Source organism: Mus musculus, chromosome 14 (assembly GCF_000001635.26).
Source record: "Mus musculus strain C57BL/6J chromosome 14, GRCm38.p6 C57BL/6J".
Lineage (NCBI taxonomy): Eukaryota > Metazoa > Chordata > Mammalia > Rodentia > Muridae > Mus > Mus musculus.
In genome coordinates this window covers 51,984,428-52,009,864 of record NC_000080.6, presented here as the reverse complement: position 1 = coordinate 52,009,864, position 25,437 = coordinate 51,984,428, and the positions used below count along the sequence as shown (strand labels likewise).

Genomic DNA, 25,437 nt, shown 5'->3' with positions numbered 1-25,437 from the left:
ACGTTATTAACTTGGCCCCGGTGTCCAACTTCCACTCATCCCACAGTTTCTGGAGGTGAGAGGTATCAAGGTACCTAGGTTAGGTCCCAATCTCCCAACCTCCATACACACTCTTCTTACTGTTCTTCGTGCCTTTGCATTTTTCTACATTCTACAGGGTGGTCTTTTCCACCCTGTCCTCTACGTGCATCTTTCCCCACAGGGCTCACGTCCCCGCATCCTGGTCGGCCACCTAGAGCCTTCCCCACCAGCCTTCGACGGCGAGCTGGATCTGCAGCGCTACTCCAACGGACCAGGTGTCAGTGGGACTCCAGGACCCGGCTCGCCTGGGATGGGAGCAGTGGGTTGGTCTGAGACTCGTGCAGGCGAACGGCGCTTCCCTTGTCCTGTGTGCGGAAAGCGCTTCCGATTCAATTCCATCTTGGCTTTGCACCTGAGAGCCCACCCGGGCGCCCAAGCCTTCCAGTGCCCACATTGCGGCCACCGCGCAGCGCAGCGGGCTCTGCTGCGCTCACACCTCCGAACGCACCAGCCGGAGCGTCCACGCAGCCCTGCTGCACGGCTGTTGCTGGAGTTGGAGGAACGCGCCCTGCTTCGCGAAGCCCGACTCGGGAGAGCCAGAAGCTCAGGCGGCATGCAGTCCAGCCCTGCCGCAGAGGGCCTGGCTCGCCCTCAGGTCCCTTCCTCATCTGCCTTCCGTTGCCCTTTCTGCAAAGGCAAGTTTCGCACCTCAGCGGAGCGGGAACGCCACCTGCATATCCTGCACAGGCCCTGGAAGTGCAGCTTGTGCAGTTTTGGCTCCAGCCAGGAGGAGGAGTTGCTGCACCACAGTCTGACGGCCCACGGGGCTTCCGAGCGCCCCCTGGCGGCTACATCTACGCCTGAACCCCCGCCTCCACCCCAGCAAGAACCCAGATCTGCCCTTGAGCCTGAGCCTGAGCCTGAACCTAGGCCAGAGCCTGACCGGGAGGCAAACCCTGCCCCAACTCCTGCACCTCCGGAGGAGCCCCCTGCGCCACCTGAATTCCGTTGCCAGGTGTGCGGCCAGAGCTTTACACAGTCCTGGTTTCTCAAGGGTCACATGCGCAAGCACAAGGCCTCCTTTGATCATGCGTGCCCCGTATGTGGTCGCTGCTTCAAGGAGCCCTGGTTCCTTAAGAACCACATGAAGGTGCACACCAGCAAGCTGGGTCCTTTGCGTGCTCCAGGCCCTGGCTCTGCACCTGCCAGGGCCCCTCAGCCTCCCGACCTGAGCCTACTGGCATATGAGCCACTGGGCCCTGCACTCCTCCTGGCCCCAGCACCCGCTCCGGCTGAGCGCCGAGAGCCCCCAAGCCTCTTAGGCTACCTGAGTGTACGAGCTGGGGAAGTACGACCCAATGGTGAGGGTGCTGACCCTGGAGGTGGCCGAAGCTATGGAGGGTTCCGCCCACTGCCTTCAGCTCTTCCCAACCGGGCTCGGCGACACCGTACAGAGGAACCAGAAGAGGAAGAAGAAGTGGTGGAGGCTGAAGAGGAGAGCTGGGCCCGAGGCAGGTCGCTGGGCTCTCTGACTTCCCTGCACCCCAACCCAGGTGAGGGGTCAGGACAGCCTGCACCTGCCGCGGGGACCCAGGCGAGATCCACGGCCACCCAAGGTATGTACACACTATTTTCTTGGGGGGTTGTGGCATTTGGTCCTCGAAACTTTGTCCCACACGCCTTTTCAGAAGACTTGCTTCGATTTCTCCTGGGCTTCTGTCCCCGTACTCCCTCTTTCTTTCTTTCTTTCTTTCTTTCTTTCTTTCTTTCTTTCTTTCTTTCTTTCTTTCTTTCTTTCTTTCTTTCTTTCTTCCTTCCTTCCTTCCTTCCTTCCTTCCTTCCTTCCTTTCTTTCTTTCTTTCTTTCTTTCTTTCTTTCTTTCTTTCTTTCTTTCTTTCTTTCTTTCTTTCTTTCTTTCTCCTGGGCTTCTGTCCCCGTACTCCCTTTTTCTTTCTTTCTTTCTTTCTTTCTTTCTTTCTTTCTTTCTTTCTTTCTTTCTTTCTTTCTTTCTTTCTTTCTTTCTTTCTTTTTTTTTTTTTTTTTTGAGACAGGGTTTCTCTGTGTAGCCCTGGCTGTCCTGGAACTCACTCTGTAGACCAGGCTGGCCTTGAACTCAGAAATTCACCTGCCTCTGCCTCCCAAGTGCTGTGATTAAAGGTGTGCGCCACCACGCCCGGCTCCCTTTTTCTTACTGGAAGTTTTGTGGTTTCCTAAGGGTATTAACTCTTTAACAAATCTATGTTCCCCCAAACCTCTTTCCTTTTGAGCCCAAAGGGATGGTGGGTATAATGGGTACCTGATTGGGACAAGGCAGCGAGACCCTATATCTTCCTTTTAACGTGTTGCAGAAGAAAACGGGCTGCTGGTTGGAGGGACACGATCTGAAGCGGGCCGTGGGGCCACTGGCAAGGACTGCCCCTTCTGTGGAAAATCTTTCCGCTCGGCGCATCACTTAAAAGTGCATCTCCGTGTGCACACAGGTGAGGGAGGCTTTCTGCATAGGGGAGGGTCTAGGAGGAAGAAAGGTAAGAGCAGCCAGAAGGCTGGAGGTTCTGCTGGCCACCCTTCAGGTTGGAAAGATCATCTAAATCACCTCGCGGGGAGTCAGCGTTTGCTCCTTGGGATGAAGTTTGTAAATTGAGCAAAATACATGTGGGTGTGCGAGTGGTAGTGATCCCGTGACCTACTCTTCCCAGGTGAGCGTCCCTACAAGTGTCCACACTGCGACTATGCAGGTACCCAGTCGGGCTCGCTCAAGTATCACCTTCAGCGTCACCACCGAGAGCAGAGGAGCAGTGCGGGTCCTGGGCCTCCCCCAGAACCCCCGCCACCTTCCCAGCGGGGCTCACTGCAGCCGCAGTCAGGAGCCAAGCCAACTCAGGCCTCAGCCACCTGGGTAGAGGGCACTGCAAGTACCCGGCCTCCTTCGAGCAGCACCGGACCAGGGTCCCGTAGGAAGCCTGCTAGCCCTGGGAGGACCCTGCGAAACGGGCGAGGTGGTGAAGCCGAACCCCTGGACCTGTCCCTACGGGCGGGCCCGGGAGGTGAGGCCGGGGCAGGGGGTGCCCTTCACCGCTGCCTCTTCTGCCCCTTTGCCACTGGAGCTCCTGAGCTCATGGCCTTGCATCTGCAAGTACACCATAGCCGTCGTGCTCGGGGCCGCCGGCAGCCCCGAGCCGACACGTCTCCAACCTATGTCCGGGCACCATCAGGAGAGACCCCTCCCAGTCCTCCACTAGAAGAGGAGGGCAGCCCAGGGCTGTCTAGATCCGGAGAGGCAGGTCTTGGGGGGCAAGAACGGTAGGGAGCCCTCTTAGGAGTGATTAGCTTAGTAAGCTTACCCCGCAGGAGCGGGGAAGTGCTAGAGGTAGTTGGGTAGAGCAGCCAGCAGGGAGCAGTGTGGGACCCGTATCCCAGCCCAAGGTGGACCAAGAGGTAAAGTGGGCAGTGGGTGGAGGAGAGTGGGCTAGCAGCACCCACCCAGCCCAGAGGAGTCACAGTGCCTTAGAAGTGGCAGAGGTGAGGGTCAAAGAACGGGGTCCTCGGGCTGGTAGAGGATGTGTTCCTGTTAAGGAGCCGCTCTGCCAGTTCCTGCTGGTCCATAGGCATGAGAGTTTATTTTTGTATAAGGGGTGGGGGTGGGGGGCACTGTACCCTTCTAGCCCTATCAGGGGCCCTTGTAGACGTTGCTATTTTTGGTACGATTCCTGTCATCCCTGTTGAAGAGTCATGTCCCCAATAAACAGGTGTCTTGAGGCACAAGGCCCTGTGTGTGTCTGCCTGTGTTTCACTCCTCCTGGGCACTTCGTTATCAACGAGGTCGATAAGGATGCAAATCTTTGATTCAGTAACTCTGGATGAGGCCCTAAAGCTAGCGTTTGTAATAAATAGCCGTGGCCTCTCTTGCACTGAGGCCCGAGGACATCATAGATAAGTGCTGCATTGTGCTGGACCCATCCGACCATCTCAGGCCTCAAGAAGTGGGTGCAGAATGGAGGAGGGACTTCAGAGTTCATTGAGCTTCCCAGAGCCTGAGGGGGAGGCATTCTCCCACACTCAGACCCAGACCTGCAGTGTTGGGGCCAGCAAGGGGAGGAAGGAACAGCTACTTTCTGACCTTGGTTTTATCTTCTGAGTCCTACTTAGTGGTTATAGGGAAGTAATGAAGTCAGTTCAACCACCTTAATCCAGAGGCCTGCGCGAGCTCCTCAGAGTCACAGTGAGAGTAAATATATTTAATGTAACAATAGTATAATAACAGTAATTACATATAAAGTCTGCAGTGCCCACCCCGTCTCCTTCAGTGGCTTACAACATATTTCTCATGATCTCCCAGAATGGAATTCCATTCGACCTGGCAGAGATGAATCTTCTGGGAGAGTTGGGATGAGAAGAGTAGTGGGTGTCCGCAGAGCAGTGTCCCGGGGGTGTGCAGTAGCACAGCAAGGGGACATTTCCCTGCCCTCGGAGCATAAAGGCAATTGAACAGGGCCACTCCGGTTCCTGCAGCAAAAGGCACCAAGCAGGGGAGAGCTAGACAGTGGTGGCAGGGGAAGCTCTGGTCCCCGCCCACCTCTCTGTCCAGGAAGCAGAGGGAGGGAATCGAGAGCTTAGGTCCTCCATTATGTCCCATTGGCATCCCAGCCAAAAATGTGCTGAGAAGGGGCTGCAGATCTGGATCTTCTCTGGAAGCCAGGAGAGAAGAGGGAGATGGGTTGGGAGAAGCAAGAAGCTGGCTTCCAAGCACCCGAGGTCAGGAAGGAAGGTCCTTAGAATAGGGGATGTGGGAGAAAAGGGTGTTGACTCACCTAGCTCACAGAGGCGTGGTGGGGTCACTCAGGGCTCGGGAATGACTCTGAGGACACAGAAATTGCAGTGTGTTTAGATATGGTCTCTATTGTATGTGTCTCTCCCCGCTCCTCAAGATTGTTTTTGATCTCTGACCTTGATGCCTCTCAGCCAGGCCTAGGGGAGAGGAGAAAGGCAGACCGGATAACAAATCCAATCTGAGCATCAGCTGTGAGTTTAATATCTGCTTCCTCTACTCAAGTGATGAGAAAACGCCCATCCAAACAGAGACCGCCTGTTCCCAGGGACTCACCTGCCGAGAGAGCCCTAAGATCCCTCCACTGGTCAGAGCGGGAGTACTGCTCCCAGGGCTGGGGGGCTGCAGGCTGGGGCTGTTTCGTGGTCCTGGGGACACATCTCCAGAAGAATCAAGTGTTTCTGAGGCTGGAGGGGAAGCTAGGGTGAGAATAGGTATAAAACCCTTCCGTATTACCTTAACCAAGCTCTTCTGGCAAGGAAGAAAAAGCTCCATAGCAACAGGAAGCTGTGAGTCACCATAGCAATCCAGTTGCAAGAGAACCCCCCTAACAAGAGGCAGGAAATTGTCAGCAGCATCATTAGAGCAACCAGGGAAGAAGCGACAGGAAACTAAGAATTGCCGCGGTGAACCAGGAGGCTACAACAGGAAGCTGAGGCAGTTTCCATAGAAACTCAAGGAGCGCTAGAGAGAAAGGTACAGAAGAAGTGCTTCTTAGCAAAAGGCTGCTGTAAGCATCTCCCTAGCAACCAGATGGAAGGCTCTTTTAGCAATGGGGAAGCTGTATGTAGTTGTCATGGCAACCGGGCTACTTGGCTAGAAAAAGGAATTGCTCAGCAATAGGCAGCCTGAACATCACCATGACCCAGCGGTTGGGGGCCACCCCTTGAGAGGTGCCTCACCCAGGGAAATCTGCTTGACGTCCAGATCCCAGGCCTCCTCCTCGACGCGGGCAGGCAGGGAGCAGGCTCCCGGTGAGAGGCCGGGAAGGGACGGGCCAGCATGTTCAAAGGATGACACCGCTACGGAGGCCCGGGTGCGGGCGGCTGCAGAGAGTGGGGGAGTTGGGGTGGTGGGGTGCTGGTGTGGAAAAGTCCTCCTGGCTCCATGGAACAGCTCACAGAGGGCTTCCCAGGGAACCCCACGTTTTGGGAAGAGATGCCGATTCAGCACCTCAGTATCCTTCCTGACAGCTCCCCATTGTTTTTGTATCAAGGTCTGACTCTGGGAACACCCCGTCCCCAGCTCCCTGGACCTCACCTCTTCCAGTGAGCAGGGCACTCAGTGTCCGTTCCCCAAGGGCTTTAATGTCCAGGAAAGGTTTATTCCCAATGCCCATGGAAACCATCTGCTGCACTCGGAGTTCTAGGGAACAGAGACCCTGTTTGTTACTTTCTCTTGCCTCTCCTGCCTCACTGTTAGCACAACCCTCTTCACCCTCCGGTCTCTTTCCCAACTCTCACCACACCTCGCTTCTTTCTTTTGCTGTCTCCCCTTTCCCGGCTATCAAGGCATGGACTGTGATAGTAACCTTTCACCTCTTTTAGATATACATCTGCTCTCTCCCGTATGTTTCATCCTGCTCATTTGGCCTCCTAGCCACCTGATGTGTGTGTGTGTGTGTGTGTGTTTCATGGCTGACCCTCTCAGTCATTTTGGTAGTGCGTGCCAGGCTGGCTGTCTAGCAAGCTTCTGGAGGTAATCCCTGCCGTAGCCACCCGTCTCTGCAGGAAGGATGAGATTTCAGATGTCCCTGTTACTTACTACATTTACAGCACTGACTTTTATGTGAGCTCTGGGGATTTGAACACAGGTCTTCACACTTGCATGACAAGTACTTTTACCCAGTGAGCCCTCTTCCTGGCCCCCGACTTTGTAAGTAACCCTCGGCTTCCCTTTATCACGGACAGTAAGAGCAGTTGTGGTCTTGCACACCTTTGTGGTTTATAAAGTGCTTCCATGTGTATCAACCTGCTCGGTCCTTCTTATCACTTTAAGCTGATGAAAGTGCTATGCATTTTTCAGATGAATAGAATGATTCAGAGAATCACAACAACAACAACAACAACAACAACAACAACAACAACAAACCCAAATTGAAACCCAGTACTAACCAACAACAAAGAAACGATAATTAGTCCAGGTCACACAGCAAGCAAGGAACAGCAGTTCTTAGGCCTCAGTCTACTGTGCAGTTCTGCACCTCTTGTTCCTTGGAAATTTCTAGCTTTCTCTTTCCTCATAGCTAATTTCTGTCTTAGTAATATCTTTTAAACCAAGCTTTGAATCTGCTCCCTCTCTCTTTGGGTTTTAAAGACAGAGTTTCTTTGTGTAGCTCAGGCTGTCCTGGAACTCATTCTGTAGAGCAGGCTGGCCTCTAACTCAGAAATCCTCCTGCCTCTGCCTCCCGGGTGTTGGGATTACCACCACCTGGCTCAATCTTTTCTTAAGGCATCTTTTCTACCTCCTATACAGTTTCCCAAGCCGTCTCCACACTCTCCAGGAAAACTTCTGTAACTGATTCCAAGCAGAACATCCCTGTGGCCTGCCCGTTACCCTTGTTGTGGGCTGCCTGTCTCCACAGCAGCTGGGCAATAGAACTTGTCCACTTGAGTTTGGTCTCTGGCGAAGTAGCCTGCAACGTGTATGCTTCTCTTGCACGCCGTCGTCGAAACCATAGTTCGAAACAGAGTCCACTGTCCCCGATGTTTTCTGTCAGCCCCATGTCAGCGGTCTGAGGAAGGGCAGAAGAGACTGGGTTGTGAGGATGGAGGTGTCCCTCATTAGGTGGCACCACACTGGCAAGTGCTATGTTTAGCTTGGTCGATATTCAGTACACGTTTGCTCAACAGTTGTCGGGTACCAGGCATGCTACATTGCTTAGCAGGCGTAATATACAGAAGGGAAAGTAAGGCTCACTCAGAGACGGGAAGCAACATTTTCCAGAGTGTAGTATTAGCATGTCTGTGCTGTTCCAAACACAGACCTTTGTCTCTGGCCTACTGCTTAAGAGGTGGAACTAATACAAGGATCTTTGGGAACCTTTTATCATTCCATCTCCTTTTATCATTCCATCTGGCCTGATCCAGGACCTTGGGTTGCTATGGATATTTATATTTGGCTAGATGCCTGAAGCAGCACCTGCCTCTTGAGTTCTATTTAGTTCAGTGAAATTAAGAGGTGTGTTATCGGGCTGGTGAGATGGCTCAGTGGGTAAGAGCACCCGACTGCTCTTCCAAAGGTCCGGAGTTCAAATCCCAGCAACCACATGGTGGCTCACAACCATCCGTAACGAGATCTGACTCCCTCTTCTGGAGTGTCTGAGGACAGCTACAGTGTACTTATGTATAATAAATAAATAAATATTTAAAAAAAAAAAGAGGTGTGTTATCCTTTTTCTTCATATAGCAGGGACCAACTCAAAAGATGTGCATATATATATATATTCCTCCCCCCCCTCCCCCACAGAGTTTCTCTGTGTAGCCCTGGCTGTCCTGGAACTCACTCTGTAGACTAGGCTGGCCTCAGACTCAGATCTGCCTTTAATCTGGGATTAAAGGTATGCACCACTGCCACCCAGCCACCAAAGGTCTTTTTCCATTCAGTTTTTTTTTTTTTTTTTTTTTGGTTTTTCGAGACAGGGTTTCTCTGTATAGCCCTGGCTGTCCTGGAACTCACTTTGTAGACCAGGCTGGCCTTGAACTCAGAAATCCTCCTGCCTCTGCCTCCTGAGTGCTGGGATTAAAGGCATGCGCCACCACCGCCCCCGGCCTCCATTCAGTTTTAAAATGCCTCCTTAGTCTTCTGCATGAAGAACCCAAAGGGGTTCACCAACGACAGGGGATTTCTTTCACCTGCTAGCACCCTAGAAGCGATGACTAAAAGGTGAAACCTATTTTAGGTGATGAAGATTCTGAATTTGGTTTGAGGTTGAACTTCTAGAGCACTCCTAGTTCTCAGGAAGAACATAGCTCAGTACCCCCACTCCACGTGGCACACCTTGAAAGCCTGCTTGTAAACGAAGGTCTCGGATCCTCCTTCAGATCCCTTGAGCTTGCTGAATAAGAGCAGGTCCTCAAACAGGAAGACGTGGCGGAGGCACTTTTTCCGGCCACAGATGACAGTGAAAGGGTCCCGATGCAAGAGCTGTCCCTGTTCCTTTAGATCTATCTGGAGAGAGAAGGAAAGGCCAGTTAGGAGGTCTTTGTGTGACGTTATGGGACAGAAGGGATTTAGAGGGAAAGGGGTCTAATGGCCTGGCTGTTGGCATGGTCAGGAAGTCAGGAAGGGCCTCTGGACCCCATCCATTGTCTCTCACACACACATGTCTAGCAGCACAAAGATAAAGAGATGCACTGCAGAGTTGGTACCCAGCCGGCCATGGGGGAGTCTTTGCACACTGCAGATGCAAGAAGAGAACCAGCCAAGAACATGGGGAGGTCCATCTAGAGCAGTGGTTCTCAACCTTCTAATGCTCCTACCCTTTAACACAGTTCCTCATGTAGTGGTGACCACCCCTCCCCCTTCCCCAACATTAAAATTATTTTTGTTTCTTCCTATCTGTAATTTTGCTATGGTTATATACATCATAATGTAAATATCTGTGTTTTCTGATGGTCTTATGTAACCCCTTTCTGACCACCCAAAGGGTCGAGACCTACAGGTTGAGAACTGCTGATCTAGAGGGAGCTCTGGATTTGGAATCTGGAAAGAGATGAGGCCGAGGAAAAACCACGGTAGGCTAGAGAAGGAGAGCAGAGAGGGAATGAGAAGAATTGGATGGAACAGAAGAGCGCTTGCAGATGGAGGGAGAGCAGAGGATGTTGGACAGAACTTGTTATTTATAGATGAGGCAACAAAGGGCTAGACAGAGCCTAGGGCCACGGACCTCGGCTCTGGTGCTATGGTCACCAGCCCACACTTTCTATGGCTACAGAGTTACACAGTTTGTGCAAGTAGAAGTGGAGCCCAGAACCTTACCTCACAGCCTCGAACAGCTTCCACAGCAAGCAGATCTCTGCCTCGGGCCTCTTGTTCCTGGAGCAACTGTACAGCGGCCCTGAGGGCCTGGCGTTCAGAGCTTAGCTCAGGCCCGGCTTCCCTCAGGAGCTCCTCCAGGAGCTGTCCATACCGAGCCAGCTGCTCCAGTGGCTGCTGCAGGGCCCGGGGCAAGCAAGGGCTGCTCTCCATGGAACCCTAGGGTGAAACCATAGCAGGGGATGAGAATAGGGGTGGGGGCTGGTAGGAGCCAACGTCTAGGGACAGGAATGTGAGAGGCTGGGTGGCTGGGTACAGGCTTCAAGAAACAGAGGACCAAATACTTTTAAAGGTGAAGAAAGGGCCCTGCAAGACTCAGTGGGTAAAGGTGCTTTCTAGTAAGCCTGACAACCTGAGTTTCATTCCCAAGATCCACATTTCGGAAAGAATTGATCTCCACATGGGCACCATAGTGCATATGCATATATATATCTATGTATATCTATGTATATATATATCTATACATATATATCACACATATGAATACATATATGTATATATGTGTATATGTGTGTGCATATGCATATATGTATGTATGTACATGTGTGTGGGTGTGTGCACATGCTCCAATAATAAAAATTTGTTTAAAAAAAGTTTTTTTTTCTTTTCTTTTTTGAGTAAAGAGAAAGAAAAGTAGAGGTAAGTGAGACAGCTCAGAACCTAAAGGAACTTGCCACCAAGCATGGGAATCAAGTTCCATCCCTAGGACCCAGATAATGGAAAGAGAACCAACTCCTGTGAATTGTCCTGTGAGTTCCCACACATGACTGTGCTGGAGGAGAACCCAGCTCATAGCAGTGCAAGCCCCCTGGCTTTTGCAGTCATTTTCACATCCTTTCATACGGAATCCTCTGCTCCTTATGTTCCCAGCTGGACACAGTGCATACTGTCCTTGCTTATCACCTGTAGACACAAACAGGCCTAGAGGCTGAAGAGAGAGCTCAGCAGTTAAGAGCACTTACTGCTCTTGCAGAGGACCTGGTTCAGTTCCCAGCACCCACACAATGGCTCACAAGTATCTGTAATTCCAGTTTCAGGTGATCTGATATCCTCTTCTGGCCTCCTTGTGCACTAGGCTCAGTCATAACACACATACATACCTGCAGGCGAACAGTCACACACATAAAATTAAAAACAAATAAATCTTAAAACAAAGCAACGAACCAACCAACCAACCAACCAACCAACCAACCAACCAACCAACCAAAACCACAACGCAAGAAAACAAAAACCAAGAGACCCAAGGAATCAACAGTTTTGCCCAGATTCCTTCCAGTGGGGGAATCTGGGTAAGAGCTCAGCCTCTTCTGCCTCTCAGTGCAATACTAGGAGACCCTCCTGGTTCTCAGACAGCAGTCTGGAGGTTATTGGAGATTCCTGGAGAATGTTCCTGGGTACATCCATGAAAGATTGTTTTCCCTGAGAGTTCACGGTGGGGTGAGTTCTTAGGTCATTCTGGTCCTTTCTCCTAAAAACATTTTCTCATTCTAACTTATTTTGTGTGTGTGTGTGTGTGTGTGTGTGCTTGAGTGTATGCGTGCACATGTCTTTGCATGCATATGTGTGCACGTGTGTGTGTGCGCGTGCGCGCGCGCGTGCAGTGAGTCAGAAGACTCACTGGCAACAATCAGTTCTATCATTTTAGCAGGTTGCTTCTGGGATGGGTCTGGTTTATTGGTCGTGGCCGCTGTGTCCTTACCTACTAAACTATCCCATCAACCCACTTTCCTAGGAGTTGAAGGAAAGTTTACCTTGACCGAGGGGGTGAGCGCAGCCAGACCACTCTCCAGTTTATGCCTGTGCTTCACGAACTGTGCATAGAGGTTGAACTGATCCCCCTGTGCCGGTAAGGAAGAGATAGGGAGTGACTCTGGCTGGTGAGAGCTCTAAATGCCTTCGCCCATCCCCACTAACCCAGGAGGATAAGCAGAAGGCACTCCACCTGCCAAGGATTAGAAAGGCTCTTTGAAGAGACAGTGACATCCACACAACACTTGAGAACAAGTACCAAGGTGAGGTACAGGGCCCCCGGGACTTCTCAAGTGCGAGAGGGTAGGGGGCAGCAGCAGTTGCGGGATGGTGGATAGGGCAGAACACGAGAAGGAAGAAGACTTGGAAGTGGTGGACTGCTCACATGGCGAAGGAAGCAGGCCCCAATGCGCAGGGGGTGGGCGGCGCAGCCCTGAAGCTCTTGTAGAAAGTGTGTCCCGTGGAAGCTGCGAAGCCTCTCTCGGACACTCAGGGCTGCAGCCCAGGTGCATCGAAGCTCAGGCGTTAGCTCAGGCCCAGGCAGCGGCACTGGCTCATTCAGGGTGGTTACGTACTCCTGCTCACAGGCAATCAGTTCAGACACTAGACGCTGCTGGGCGCTGTGGGTACAACCAGAGTAGCAGAGGTGTCACTCTGGTATGGGAAGGAGTCACTACCGTCCCCTCCCCCAAAAGTATATTGTCCTTTCTGCTTGCTTATTAGACACAATTGGTCTGAACTCTCACCTGATGCTTCGTTTGCGTTCCATTCGAGGGGTACCTATTCCCCAGGGTCCATCTGGCCCTCCAGCCCGGCCCAATAGTACGTGTTCTCGGGGCGAACATGTCCTGTCTACCACTTCAGTACTGGTGACCTCCAGTCCTCGGATTAGCACAGCCCTTGGGGGTCTTCCATCTGTTTCTGGAGCTAGCTCAAGGCCTTCTTCCTCATAATCCTCCCCACATGGGGTCAGAGAGCAATGTGATGGGGCTGCCCGTGGCCCAGGGCTGCTGGGAAGCAGCAGGGAACTGAGGCTGGGTGAAGGGCTATGGGCTCCGTGCTGGGCCCCTGCGCTGCTGGCACTGTCTGCCCGACGTCGTCGGTGGCTTCTAGGACTGGCCTCCTCTCCCAGCTGCTGCTGAATCCTTCTTTCCAGCTCCTGGCAGCGTGCCCGACATCGGCCCCACTCTCGAAGGGCTGCGGGGCTGCCCAAGTCCAGGGCCAGGGCTCGCATCTCTTGGAAGGTGCCTGCACTGGGTTCTGGGGCCCTCCGCAGGGCTAGGGCTGCCAGCAGAGCTTCACGACCAGACCCAGCTCCTGCCAGCCGAGCAGAGCCCTCATCTACCCATTCGTGTGCCTACAAAAGCCGAACAGGTTGGAGCTAGAGAAAAAAGGTGAGGACACACCCACTCCCAATCACAAATTCCATTCCCAATGGATTCCCGGGGAGCAAAACTAAGCCTTTTTCACATAGCGCTTCACTAGCTTTCACAGCAGATGTGTGCAGATGTGTAATGTCTACAGAGGACCTTTCTCAGGGCTCAGGTCATTCTGCCTGGGCATGCTAATTTTTTTTTTAAAGATTTATTTTTATGAATACAGTGTTCTGCCTGCACGTATGCCCGCAGCCCAGAAGAGGGCACTAGATCTTATTAAAGATGGTTGGTGAGTCACCATGTAGTTGTTGGGAATTGAACTCGGGACCTCTGGAAGAGCAGCCAGTGGTCTTAACCATCTCTCCAGCCCCAAGGTACCACTGTAACAACGGCCTGACCAGCCGCTCCAGGCTGAGAGAAAAATCAGCTCAGAAGGATGCTGTCCTCACCTGCTGGAAGAAGCGCTGTAGCCTGAGGGCCCGGTGGAGGCCGCTCTCAGCCTGCTCCAACCGTTGTTCAAAGATGTCTAGAACTTTCTGGGAGGTAAGGTCCTCCTCCAGAGCCAAAGCTTCCCGGGCTTGGACTAGGCGCTCCTGGAGATAGGGGTGTGTGTTCAGACTTGAGTTTTCCCCAGTGACACCTCCACCCCATCTCCTCTCTGTCCTTACCTGCACTTCTGTGCTAAAAGCCCTGAATCGAAGTTCTGTCTCTTGCAAGACTGACAGTGAGTTCCCCGGCATGGAGAAGCTTGCCAGCTGCTCTTCTCCTGGGCCAGACAGCCACTGCAACACCTGAGGAGGGTAGAAGAAGTCTGTGAGGTGTGTGTGGGGTCTGTGGGGTGGCCAGACTAAGGTCCACTCAGCCGCCATCACCCCAATGCACAGACCCTCCGTCATTTTTGTCTCACTGGTGCTGTGGGATTGATACAGTGAATGATAAGTGCTCCGACAGGATTAAACGAGAGAGTGGGTACGTCATCTTTGGTAAAGTGTCGTATGAAGCAGAGCTGGCAGGAGACACAGGTTAGTGTGCCAGGGCAAGGCCAGGACGAGGAGGCAGATAAACTGATATGAATGAGAGACAGGAGGGTACAAGTTACTCAGACAGAGGACCAAGAGGAACTGCACAGCCTCTGAGCCCTGCTGAGTAGCAGGCAGGAGACCTAGGCACCCAGCCTGCAGGATGGCTCAGGAAGTGGTCTGAATGTGTGTGTGTGTGTGTGTGTGTGTGTGTGTGTGTGTGTGTGTGGGGTGTCCAGTTCTTCTTTCATACGGAGAGCTAGATGGAACCTCCTACTTGCTCTGAAACATTTGACTAATTTTTTTTCCCTCTGAAGCAGGTCTGGAAGCCGGGGTGGAGCAGTTGGAGAATGAGAAGCCTCAGTACGTTCCTCGAGGCCGGTGCCAACGACAGCCACTTCCGAGGTCTATGCTGAAATCACTTCTCCTCCTGTCCACCCGTGTGCTGTCCTAACTGTGTACCAATAGGCTACTTACTCAGCAGCAGCGTCTCATGCCTGGCAGAGAGATCTCAAAGCTAAGTAAGCACTTTAAACTCCAAATTCTGTCCTTAAAATATTTTTTTTAAACGGGTGGAGACAGGTAATCAATAGAGACAGCCACACCCTCTCTCTCCCCCCCTCCCCCGCCCCATAGAATAGCAGAAGCTGAGAGGCAGTTTCTCCAGAACACAAAGCCCTGGCTCCCCTTTAGCACGGACTTTTGGATGACTCTTCTCACTGTAGGAGCGGGAGGAGGGAAGCTGGAAGGATACCGTTTAGTATTAACAGAGATGCTAATAAGCGGAGGCTAGGCTCCCAGGCTGAGCAAGGGTAATGGGGGTCTCTTTACCTGCTGGACTTGGCGCAGGCGCTGCCGTTCTTCCTGCTGCTGCACTCGTAGGTTGGACAGACGCACAAGTTGGTGAATGGCCTCATCTACCTCCTGGTATAGCTCAGCTGGGCCTGGGCCCTCTAGCCTGGGGAAAGAGAGGTGACATTGAGTCTCTGCCCTGGTCAGTTTTACCTTTGTACCCTCAGAGATGCAAACATCAGAGGTGTTGTGGCACTGGAATCAGACTTGTACTGTAACTTCTCTTGCTGAGTTAGCCTGGCTGAGATATTTAGCATCTCTCATCCTCCACGTCCTCATTTCTAATCATAACTAGCACACGGGGGATATTGTGGAGGTGGATAAACATAGAGTAAGAATTATCTGTTGCGGGGCTGGAGAGATGGCTCAGTGGTTAAGAGCACTGACTGATCTTCCAGAGGTCCTGAGTTCAAATCCCAGCAAACACAACCATCTACAATAGGATCCGATGCTCTCTTCTGGTGTGTCTGAAGACAGCTGCAGTGTATTTGTATATATTAAATAAATAATATTTTTGAAAAAGGATTATCTGTCGCTTAAGGTTTCAGACGCCTCTCTGCTGTCTCCCTCCCACTTGCCTCTCTTACTTGCTGCTGTGGGCGGAGCGCAGGCGCATCAGGATGGCTCCTCCGTTCCTCTGTAGTGCTGTCAGCCGAGGATCTGCCAGCACCTTTTGCAGAGGCTCAGGCATTCCCACGGCCTCCTTGGGACAATGAAACATTTTGAGTTCCACTAGAGAGTGCCTACCCCAGTCCTATCCTTTTCACATCTGCCATTATTCCATGTCACTCCATACCTCTTCTTTGGGTTCTGCTGTTCCCTCTAGCTCCTCAATGGCCTGCCGTACGGAGGTCAACACGCCTTGGCACAAGGTGCATAGCCTTGCCACTTCCTGAAACCCACATACAGAGATAGAGTTAAGGGATGGGGTGTAGGATAAGAAATAAGATGGATGTGGTGGCACAGGTCTTTAATCCCAGAAGTCAGAAGGCAGAGGCAGGTGGATCTCTGAATTTGATGCTAGCCTGGTCTACAAAGTGAGGTCCAGAACAGCCAGGGCTATAAAAAAAGACCCTGTTTTTTTTTTTTTTAAAGAACTTTTTTTAAAAAAATATTTTATTTATTATATATAGGTACACTGTCGCTGTCTTCAGACACTCCAGAAGAGGGAGTCAGATTTTGTTACGGATGGTTGTGAGCCACCATGTGGTTGCTGGGATTTGAACTTCGGACCTTCGGAAGAGCAGTCGGGTGCTCTTACCCACTGAGCCATCTCACCAGCCCCAAGACCCTGTTTTAAAAACAAAGAAATAAAGAAGAAAGAAAATGGAAGCAAGCAAGCAAGCAAGCCAGCCAGTTAGCCACAGGATGGAGATGGGAGTCCTGGAGAGTTTTATGGATATAATGCTGGGTTTAGTTACTGATTTTGTTGCTTTCAAGTTATATAATATTGAGTAACCTTACAAATCCCCAAACTCATTTTACTCAATAGTAAAGTTAGAATAAAAGTAGATTTTATAAAATTTAAGGAAATGATATTGGCCTGGCACCAAGCATGGCTGTAGCGGTACAGCTTAGTGGGTGAGTTTCCTTTGCCTCTCTCTGGTCTTTAAGTCCCATCTCCCCTTCATCTGCTTTCCCTCTGATACACAACCATGCCAAGAAACCCTGTTTGCATTCATCTGTGATTGTGTTGATTCTTCTCTCTGAGAAACTCACAACACTTAGATTCATAGGAGCATGAAGGTAACCGATGGAATCTACATAGAGACCATGCACAACTGGTACATCAGTTGGTGGTAAAAGATCCTGCACTTTGTGCATACTGGTGTAGGAAGCAGGTACAGAAAGGGGCACCATCTCCAGAAGTGAGGGAAAGTGACTTGCCAGGCCACATGGAATCAATTTTTCTACTCTCAGAACTTTCTAGAAACCCATGTAACTATCACAAACACACCTCTACTTGTTTAGCATCTCCCACTAGCAAGCATACATTACTTAATGTCAAGTTAAGAATTTGACATACTTGGGGGGCAGGGAGCTGGAGAGATGGCTCAGTGCTTAAGAGCATGTATTGCTCCACCAGAGTATCCACATTTGACTCCCAGCACTCACAACTGTAACTCCAGATTCAGGGGTTCTGATGCCTCTGGCTTCTAAGGACACCCACACACATGACATTTACTCACATAGATACACAGACACATGTATGTATGTATGTATATTCATGCTTAAAAATAAAATAAATCTTTAAAAATGTTTTAAAAGATTTTAAAAATTTGGGTGATAGCTGGAAAGATGTTTCACAGGTTAAGAGTCCTTGTTGTGCCGGGTGGTGGTGGGGCGCATGCCTTTAAACCCAGCACTTGGGAGGCAGAGACTGGCGGATTTCTGAGTTCGAGGCCAGCCTGGTCTACAAAGTGAGTTCCAGGACAGCCAGGTCTACACAGAGAAACCTGTCTGAAAAGAAGAAGGGGGGTGGTGGTGGTAAGAGCACTGTTGCTCTTGAAGAGGACTGGGGTTCAGTTCCCAGCCCCACATGTTGTTGGCTTATAATCTTCTGTAGTTCCAGGGGATCTGTTGCCCTCTTCTGACTTCCAGAGCAACAGACAAAAATACATACATACACGCAGAAAAACATGCATACACATAAATAAATGGAAAAAAGAAGAATTTAACAACTCCCTCCCACGTTCTCAGTGGTTCACAGTTCACGAGTCAGAACTCTTTGTCCGAACTGAATGCATTGCTTCTTTCCCAACCCCACAGTTATGTTTGTCTCTATCTTTTCTCCTTCACTGCCCTTAGCTGGGTCTTTTCCAGCTCCCTGGATCCTAGGGGCTGAAGGAGTTTACCTGATGTATCTCTGCCCAGTGGTTGGGGGAGAGGTCCCTGTGACCTCCTAAGTCCCACTGTAGCTCCTCTGGCTTGGCCACTCTTTTCAGATCCTTCTCTGACAGCAACTCAGCTCCCTGTAGACATACAAAAACGGGAGTTTTCTGCACAGGCCCCTGGTGATTCAGACCAATCTGGGAGATCAGCCTTCCCTCCCCTCTCCATTACTAATGGGGAACTACGTGGAAGACAACCAACCTGAAATCCACAGAGTTCAGCTGGAGGGTCTTCATGAATGAGGATCACCAGCCGCTGAATGAGCGGAGGCTCGCCTGAGTCCTGAGGGCAAAGAAGAATATCCCTACACTTTGGACAGTTGAATGACCTGGAATGGCTGCCACTGGGGAAAAGCGAGGCTCTAAGGGGACAAGCCTGTCTCAAGTAATTGATTACCTGAAGCTGACTCAAGGCAGGAAGAAGTGCTGGAGGCAGTGGAGGTGCCTTGCGAAGGTCAAGGAGGATGGTCAGCCCCAGTAACTGCAGATCAGGCCTGTGGAGGCAAGGATAGCCAAAGGTGTGTGTGTGTGTGTGTGTGTGTGTGTGTGAGTGTCTGTGCATAGTGGGGAGACAACAAAGAGAGACCAAAGAAGAATACAGATCTTCTGGCTTAGTGCTAACAGTCTTCGCAAGTTAGTATTATTTGGGGAGCAATGCGCAAACGGTCAATGTCTGGGTCACGTCTCCCATATGCAACCTAACCATCAAGAGCCTACGTTGACATGGCTATCGGGTCAGAGGGCTTAGAACCCTATGTGCTATAATGGTATAAATTCAAGGCTATAGCATTTGTCAATAGGTACTCAGTGTACACAAAGCGTTTGTTGGGTGAACAGATCTGTGCACTGGTAACCTGGGTGCTGTCGTAAAGTACAGAGAGAGTCAGCAGGGTTGACTTTGAAGATCATGAAGGACACCCTAAATGTCAGAAGTGAAAGTTCAAGGTCAACAGCTTGAAAACCTGAGGGCTGAAATAGCAGGCCAGTAGTATCCTGTGACAGGAGGCAGGTCCTCCCTGACTCTGTCCATTAATGCCCAGGGTAGTGAGGTCTACGAGGCTTACCTAAGCAGTGAGTGGAGGTAACGGAGAGCAGTGCTCAGTGTCTCTTGGGAGGGTGAGGACTCCTCAGGAAGGCACGGAGGTGGAGGCGTGATTGTCAGCAGAGCTCGCCCAGTCTGATCTACCCCTCCTGAAGACAGAAAGTGGCCAGGCTGTCCTGGCTGGGGTCAATCTTTGACTAACCCCCTGCCACCTTCCCTCCCTCTCAAGTCCACTTCAACTGCCTCACTTTCCCAAAGCCCCTTCCCACCTACCCTGTGTGTGTCTAACATGTCCTTGTTTGTGCGTGCGTGCACATGTATGCACATATATAGAGGTCAGAGGTCAGTCTGAGGTGTTTTTCTCAATCACCCCGCCCCCTTTTTTGTTTTTTGTTTTGTTTGTTTGTTTGTTTGAGACAGGATTCTACTGTGTAGCTTTGGCTGTCCTGGAACTCACTCTGTAGACTATGCTGGTCTCAAACTCAGAGATCTGCCTGCCTCTACTTCCTGAGTGTTGGGATTAAAGATGCTTGCTTACTCCCCGCCCCCAGCCCCCTACTGCTGGGCTACCAACTTATTTATTTATTTATTTGTAGACATGGTCTCTCACTGGACCTGGAGAAGCTCTGGTTCAGCTAGACTGGCCGACCAAAGAGTCCAAGACATCCACCTGTCTCAACTTTCCCTTTCTTTCCATGGATGGGGTTACACATCCATACTAGGCCAGCTCTTACATGGATGCTAGGGATCCAAGCTCAGTCCTCACGCTTTCGAAGCGGGCACTTTGCCGACTGAGCCATCTCCCCAGCCCCTTTTATTCACGAGATGCTCACTGACCAGTCAGAACGAAGAATCCAGATGCCATCAAGTCCCAAGCTACAACTGGGTCATCCAAAACAGAAACTGGGGGAGTTTCCTCTGGGAGGCTGTCTCCTTTAACATTCTGCACAGTCTCCAGGGGCTGTGTTGAGGGCTCAGATGGGAACCACTCTGGACCTGTGGATCCTGTGCAGACAGATGCAGAATTACTCTATTGTGTTCCCAGTCTTCTCTAGTCCCCTCCCTTGGCCCAGCCTGCCTTAGCCCTTGCCCCTGGACCCCATTGCCATCTCACCTGCCGTACACTGCGGGGTCAACTCCTCTTTCTCACTCTCTCTGATCTCCTCTTCTGGAGGCTCATAGTCTTCTGGGCGTGCAGGCTCTTTTTCATCTGCTGGCTTGAGTTCCTCTTTTGATTCAGACTCTTGCTTCCCAGAATCCTCTTTCTCCTTAACCAGGCTGCATTCTGCAGGTTCCTGTTCACTGGGTGAGGGCAGACTGACAAGGACTTCCTGCTGTCTGGTCTCTTCTTTGTCCCTGGGGCTGAGTGAGGTACCCTCCCCTCCCCGGCTTCCAGCGCCTCTGCCCGCAGCTCGCTTCTTTCTTCTGTTTCCTTTGCCGGTTCTTCGAGGGGTACCAGGTGGTCCTTCAGCCCCCTGGCCCACTCCTCCCACAGCCTCCCCTGACAGGAGGCAGGATTCAGGGGCTTCCCCGAGAGCCTCTGCCGGGGGCTCAGATGCCTGGAGGGCGGTGGCATCTGGGTCTGCCTCAGCCCCTGAAGGTGAGTCGGAAGAGGCCCCGGTGCTACTTCCCTCACCAGGCGGCCGCGTCCCATCCTGATCCCGAGATCCCAGGCCTTTCTGATTCATCCACGCCCTGTGTCTCCGGTGCCGGCCCTTCCCTCCAGTGCTCTTACGGGCGGGTACTGTGCGGGTCCGGGAGAGGCCCGAGGCCTCAGCATCTACAGGGCTTCCCCTCACAGGCAGTGTCACCTCCAACAGCTCCACATATTCACCCTCGGGACCTTCTGCGGGAGCGTTGTGTCCATCCCCAGGACTCCGGGTACCAAGTACCTCCTCAGGGAGTGGAGAGCTGGGAAGACCTGGAGGTCCAGAGGGCAGTTCTGGAGGCAATGTACTTGGTTGATGTCCCACCATGAGGCCCTCTTTGTGCACAAATCGTGGGCAGACGAGCTCAGCCCAGGGCAGCCGCTGGATCCCGGAGGGGGCGGACAGAAGGCAGGTGCTGAGGCGCCCTGTTGGCCGGTCCTTGTTAATGCCTTGTAGCCACTCAGGTGTGAAGAGGTAGGCACAGGCTTCACTGGGCACTGGGAGCTCCTGTACCCGCCCACCTCCTGGGGCCAGGCATTTCAGTGCCAGCCGGGGTGCCTGGGCTGCTGAAGGCACTACCTGCAGGTAGAAGTCTCCAGGGCGCAGCAGCTGCCAGGGAAGGGCCGCTAGCTGCACTACCACCTGCTCATGCAAGCAGAGTGGCCAGCCCTCGTGGAAGAAGAGGAATCCACTATACTGGGCCTGGAGAGAGAAGTAAGAGGCTATACTCAAGGGCTCTGCTGAAGAAACCAACAGGAGGGGACGATTCCACACTAGGCAGGGCTGGCCTTATGTTGGATGGGTTAAAATCCCTGGGCGGTGTGTGTGTGTGTGTGTGTGTGTGTGTGTGTGTGTGTAGAGATGGCTCAGCGGTTAAGAGCACTGACTGCTCTTCTGAGTTCAAATCCCAGCAACTACATGGTGGCTCACAACCATCTGTAATGAGATCTGGAGCCCTCTTCTGGGGTGTCTGAAGACAGCTACAGTGTACTTAGATATAATAATAAATAAATCTTTGGGCCAGGCGGCCAGAGCACTGGGGCTGATTCAATTCCCAGCAACCACATGATGGCTCACAACCATGTACAGATACAGTGTACTCATATACATATTTATTTATTATACGTAAGTACACTGTAGCTGTCTTCAGACACCCCAGAAGAGGGTGTCAGATCTCATTATAGATGGTTTTGAGCCACCATGTGTGTTTGCTAGGAAATGAACTCAGGACCTTAGGAAGAGCAGTCTGTACTCTTAACTGCTGTGCATCTCACCAGCCCCAGTAAATAAAATCTTAAAACAAAACAGAACAAAACAAACCCTAGGGGACAGGGAAAAGGGCCATGTGGCAGAAGAGAGACTCCCCAAACTGTTGCTGCTTTGGTGGAAGAAGCTTTCCTATGTGGGAAGGGAAGGACCCAGCCATCACAGAGATCTGCACAACATAGGCCACTGTCTTGGAGGAATCAAAGGCAGTTACGCTAGTCTTTATATCTACAGAAATGGAGAATCTTTTCTCAGTGGCGTCTGGGTCTGAGGGAGTGTTTTAAGATACTCACGAGGAGGCATCATTTGAAACGTGTCCTGGATAAGTCAGGGTCTCTTAGGGGTTGTCAATATGTGTTAAGAGTCAACTTAAAGGAAAATGAATGCCCTTGCAGATTGTTAGTATCTGAGTAGTCACAATCATGGGAGGTCAGGCAAATGAGACCTAAAGGCTCCTGGGGAGAACGGTTATTGGTAAGACTGTGTCTCTAAGCAGGAGGAAATTAGCCTGGCAGAAAAGGGTTGATGGCCACTCACACAGGCTTCCTGCTGGACCTTGGCAAGCAGGTGTTTAGCAGGTACCAGGAAGTCCAGCGTGTACCTCAGCGCATCCTCCTGGTACGTCCTCTCCACCACCTGGAACACCTGGCCCAACAGGGTTGGGGCTGTGGCTTCAAAGGGCGGGTACAAGGCAGCAAGCGTGCTCTGCACACAGTCCTCCACTGGTTCAGGCTCCTGGTAGAGACAATACCGAGCTATAGACATCTAGACTTTCTAAGCATGGCTCCTTGGGAGTTGGCCAGTTTGCAGATAGATATGTCTCATATCATATGTGCACAGTGAGTAATCAGAAAATGCTGGCTGAATGAGCCCAGGAATAGGAGGGGCCTGGCCAGTCAGCACACACAGGCTTACCATGGCTTCACATTTAAGCTCTGAGACTTTGGCTTTAGTGATCCAGGGAGAACTTGTTATAGATGACTCTGGTCAGGATTGTTCCAGGCACTTGTGAATTGAGGTGACTGCATCCCGGGAGGAAAGAGACAGGCTGGGCCACTGAACCCATCTGATGCTTAAGAATTCTCGGTGGATGGGTGGGGGGTATGGGGTTTCTACACAGCCATTTTGCCAATGGATTCTCCCGAGCTCACCATCCAGATACCTTTATTGTAAGTGGAGGTATGCCCACTCACAAACTACTGCATCCTAGAGATAGTTGGTTGATAGGTGGGAAGAAAGAAGATGAGAAGACTGTGGCTATCTCAGGCCTTTATAGCATCCCTTTCTTTCATTCCCAGAACCTGTGGGATTGGCCACAATGAATCAAATGGTGGAGCCATTTGAAAGAAGATAAAGACATACCCAAAATTCTTGGAGAAGAGAGGAGGTGGTCTGATGCTATGTATTCCAGTTTTTTTTCTTTCTTTTTCTAGTTCCAGAGGGTTCTGTCTGATAACCTGTCTCAAAGACTAAGTCGTGTCCCGTACTGACCAACTCCCTAAGTGAATCATTCATTGGGCTACGTTTCTTCACTCACTTCCTAAACAACAACTCTGGGGTCTACTTCTTTGCATGTCCATATCTCTCTCAAGATGGCTTTTTAAGTTCCGTTTATCAGATGTCTTTGCTGTAAATGAGGAAAGTATTTTGCAGTATTTATTTCTCTACCTCTCTTTGCATTTACTAGCTCTCTACCCATTGCAGACGGTTCTGCTTCCACCCCAAGACAAAAATTACTTATTTTACTCTGAAATCTCTCCAGCCAGAGTTGCTTAATCCCGGCTGTTTGGGAAGATTAGGGTATTCAGACACCCCAGAGACCAGCATTCTGTGTTATCAGAGCCCAAACTTGGCTCCAAGGTGTGGGCGAGCAGACAGACCCTCAGTGTTCTCAGGACTGTGTACGTGGGTGGGAAGAAGGGTAGGGGTGAGGTTGGGTGGGCCCGAGCTCCGAAGTTAGGATCCGGGGAGCTACTGCTTGAGCAGCGAAGCAGCTGCAACCCATTAGGGGCGGTGAGCTCATGGCTGAACAAGAGTCGCAGCCACAGGAAACGGCCTCGGCAGGAGGGGAGGAGGGGTCTGGAGCAGGCGGAGGTGGGCAGGAGCCCAAGACACCAGGCCTCTGGTCGGCTGGGACCAAACGACGGGCGAGACTGAGTCAGCGCTCACTGGCCTAGTTCCTGTCTTGCTCCAACCCTCTGAGCAGGGTGATGCTTCCCAGACTCTCCGTAGACATTGCCCTGGCAGGGCCTCTCCCCCTCCTCCACTCTGCAATGAGCATTATAGGCTGCACCCGCCTGGGCAGTGGGCGCTCTCCCCGTAGTACTTCATAGTACTTCTGGCCGGAAAGTTCCGGGCTTAGTGTTCACTCTGGTTGACATGGGCTTCTGGTACCCTGAGCTGCTGCTCTCCGAGCCTCTGCTCTACAGGATTCCATCCAGATCCCTCCCTGCAGCGACAGTGCTCTGAGGCAGGCACTGTCAGGAACAGCTCAGTTCCCTGCAGCTGCATGAACCTCGGGGAACTTTGTCCCAAAAACTATGGTTTTGGCTCTGGCAACGTCACGCCCATTGGTACTGCGGAACACCCCCTACCCACCCCCAAACAGCCCCCTTTCTGTGAGGGAATTTCCCTTTGGACATGCCCTTTGGCCCTGGCCCAGCCACAGCTGTGGCTAGTCCCTCAGGGCCGGATGGGTGGGCCCATCTCACCGGGTTTGGGGACTGGGATGGAAAATGGTGGTTCCAGGCAGGTCAGTTCTCATGACCCAGGACAGTGCCCTTTCAAGGGCTGCCGCCAGACCAACTCGCAGAGGGTCTCCAGGAGTGAAAAACTGAGATAGGGAGGGGGAGGGAAAACTCAGCAAAAGAAGACTGGGTAGGACCAAAAAGACCGGGGGTGGGATGTGTGCAAAGACCATCGAAGGATGGGGAGGTGGCACAGAAGAAAGAAAGGGTCATGGCAATACTCGGTAGGGACTGAGCAGGCAGCAGGACCGCAGATCGAAGAAAAGAAGGGGGGATGGGAGGGTGGAGAGTCTCCGAAGCGCCAAGGAGCGCTAAGCGGGCACAAGAGGCACGGGGCTGGGGGCCCGGAGCGGGCTGCGCGAAGGCCGAGGGGACACCGGGGTGCTTCGCGGGACTCACCATGGCTCGGCGTCGGGAGGTGTCCCACTCTCCGGCGGGCGGGCGGGGCGGGTGAGCCACCGCCTCCCTCCGGGCGCTCAGTCTCGCCGGGTCTAGCTGCAGGACAACTCGCGCGGCGACCGCGGCTCTCCCCGCTCGTTCGGCAGCCCAGGCCGCGGGGGCCCCGCCAGGGAGGGCCGAGACGGCCGCCTGCACCGCCCCGCCCAGCCCGGGACCCCAGCCGAGAAGCCCCCCCAACCCTGGCCACAAGCCTCGCCTCCGCTCCCCTGGCTGTCTGCTGCCAGCCCGCCCCGCCCCCTCCGAGAACCGCCCAGCTGAGGACGCCCCGGGTTTCCCGCGTCTTCTTCGCTCTGCGGGATCAGTTCAGCCTCAGCTCGGGACCCTGCAGGGGACCCGCCTAGGTCCCAGGTTGCCCGGCGGCCAAAAGCCTTCTTCCATCTCTAGGGTCCATGACACATCTCCGGTCCGTGGCAAGGCTTGGCAAGGTCCTGGGGCCCAGGTCGATCCACAGCCTTTAGTTCCCTTTAGGTAGAGCTGAAGGCCGGGAAATTAGGGTATTCCCCC

At 52.2% G+C, this 25,437-nt stretch overlaps 2 protein-coding genes and 1 long non-coding RNA gene across 34 annotated transcripts in view; 2 read left to right on the top strand and 1 right to left on the bottom strand.

Moving 5' to 3' along the window:
- Positions 1-3,790, top strand: part of Zfp219 (zinc finger protein 219) — a 15,066-nt gene extending 11,276 nt beyond the window's left edge. For 11 of the 15 annotated variants that reach the window (XM_017316180.1, XM_006519504.4, XM_006519499.4 and 8 more), the window contains 3 exons: positions 203-1,637; positions 2,370-2,501; positions 2,718-3,785. In XM_017316180.1, the coding sequence (XP_017171669.1) occupies positions 203-1,637; positions 2,370-2,501; positions 2,718-3,325 (2,175 nt within the window). In that variant the 3' untranslated portion in view covers positions 3,326-3,785. Of the gene's footprint in view, positions 1-202; positions 1,638-2,369; positions 2,502-2,717 lie in introns of all 15 variants that reach the window. The other 4 variants (NM_001253695.1, NM_027248.2, NM_001253696.1 and 1 more) reach the window with 4 other exon arrangements.
- On the bottom strand, positions 3,618-25,437 carry Arhgef40 (Rho guanine nucleotide exchange factor (GEF) 40). Of its 18 annotated transcripts, none has more exons than XM_006519041.4 (25): positions 24,874-25,430; positions 22,265-22,462; positions 19,927-21,163; positions 19,650-19,817; positions 18,835-18,961; positions 18,168-18,264; positions 17,973-18,053; positions 17,735-17,851; positions 15,676-15,771; positions 15,467-15,582; positions 14,859-14,985; positions 13,677-13,799; positions 13,458-13,601; positions 12,379-12,989; positions 12,018-12,252; positions 11,635-11,721; positions 9,827-10,042; positions 8,846-9,016; positions 7,403-7,580; positions 6,107-6,211; positions 5,749-5,892; positions 5,123-5,253; positions 4,966-4,986; positions 4,830-4,876; positions 4,236-4,706 (listed from the first exon to the last, which is right to left on the bottom strand). In XM_006519041.4, the coding sequence occupies exons 1-24, from the start codon at positions 24,874-24,876 to the stop codon at positions 4,835-4,837; spliced, it is 4,575 nt and encodes a 1,524-aa protein (XP_006519104.1). In that variant the 5' UTR covers positions 24,877-25,430; the 3' UTR covers positions 4,236-4,706; positions 4,830-4,834. The 18 variants fall into 18 exon arrangements, 14 of the variants coding, with proteins under 14 accessions (NP_937892.2, NP_001139393.1, NP_001139394.1 ...); XM_006519042.4 differs by having other exon boundaries at positions 4,236-4,524; XM_017316026.2 differs by adding an exon at positions 22,643-24,560 and having other exon boundaries at positions 4,236-4,876; positions 24,874-24,990.
- Gm16617 (predicted gene, 16617) lies at positions 21,036-23,476 on the top strand. The gene is made up of 3 exons (NR_045728.1): positions 21,036-21,175; positions 22,224-22,345; positions 23,026-23,476. It is a non-coding gene; the product is annotated as a predicted gene, 16617 (long non-coding RNA).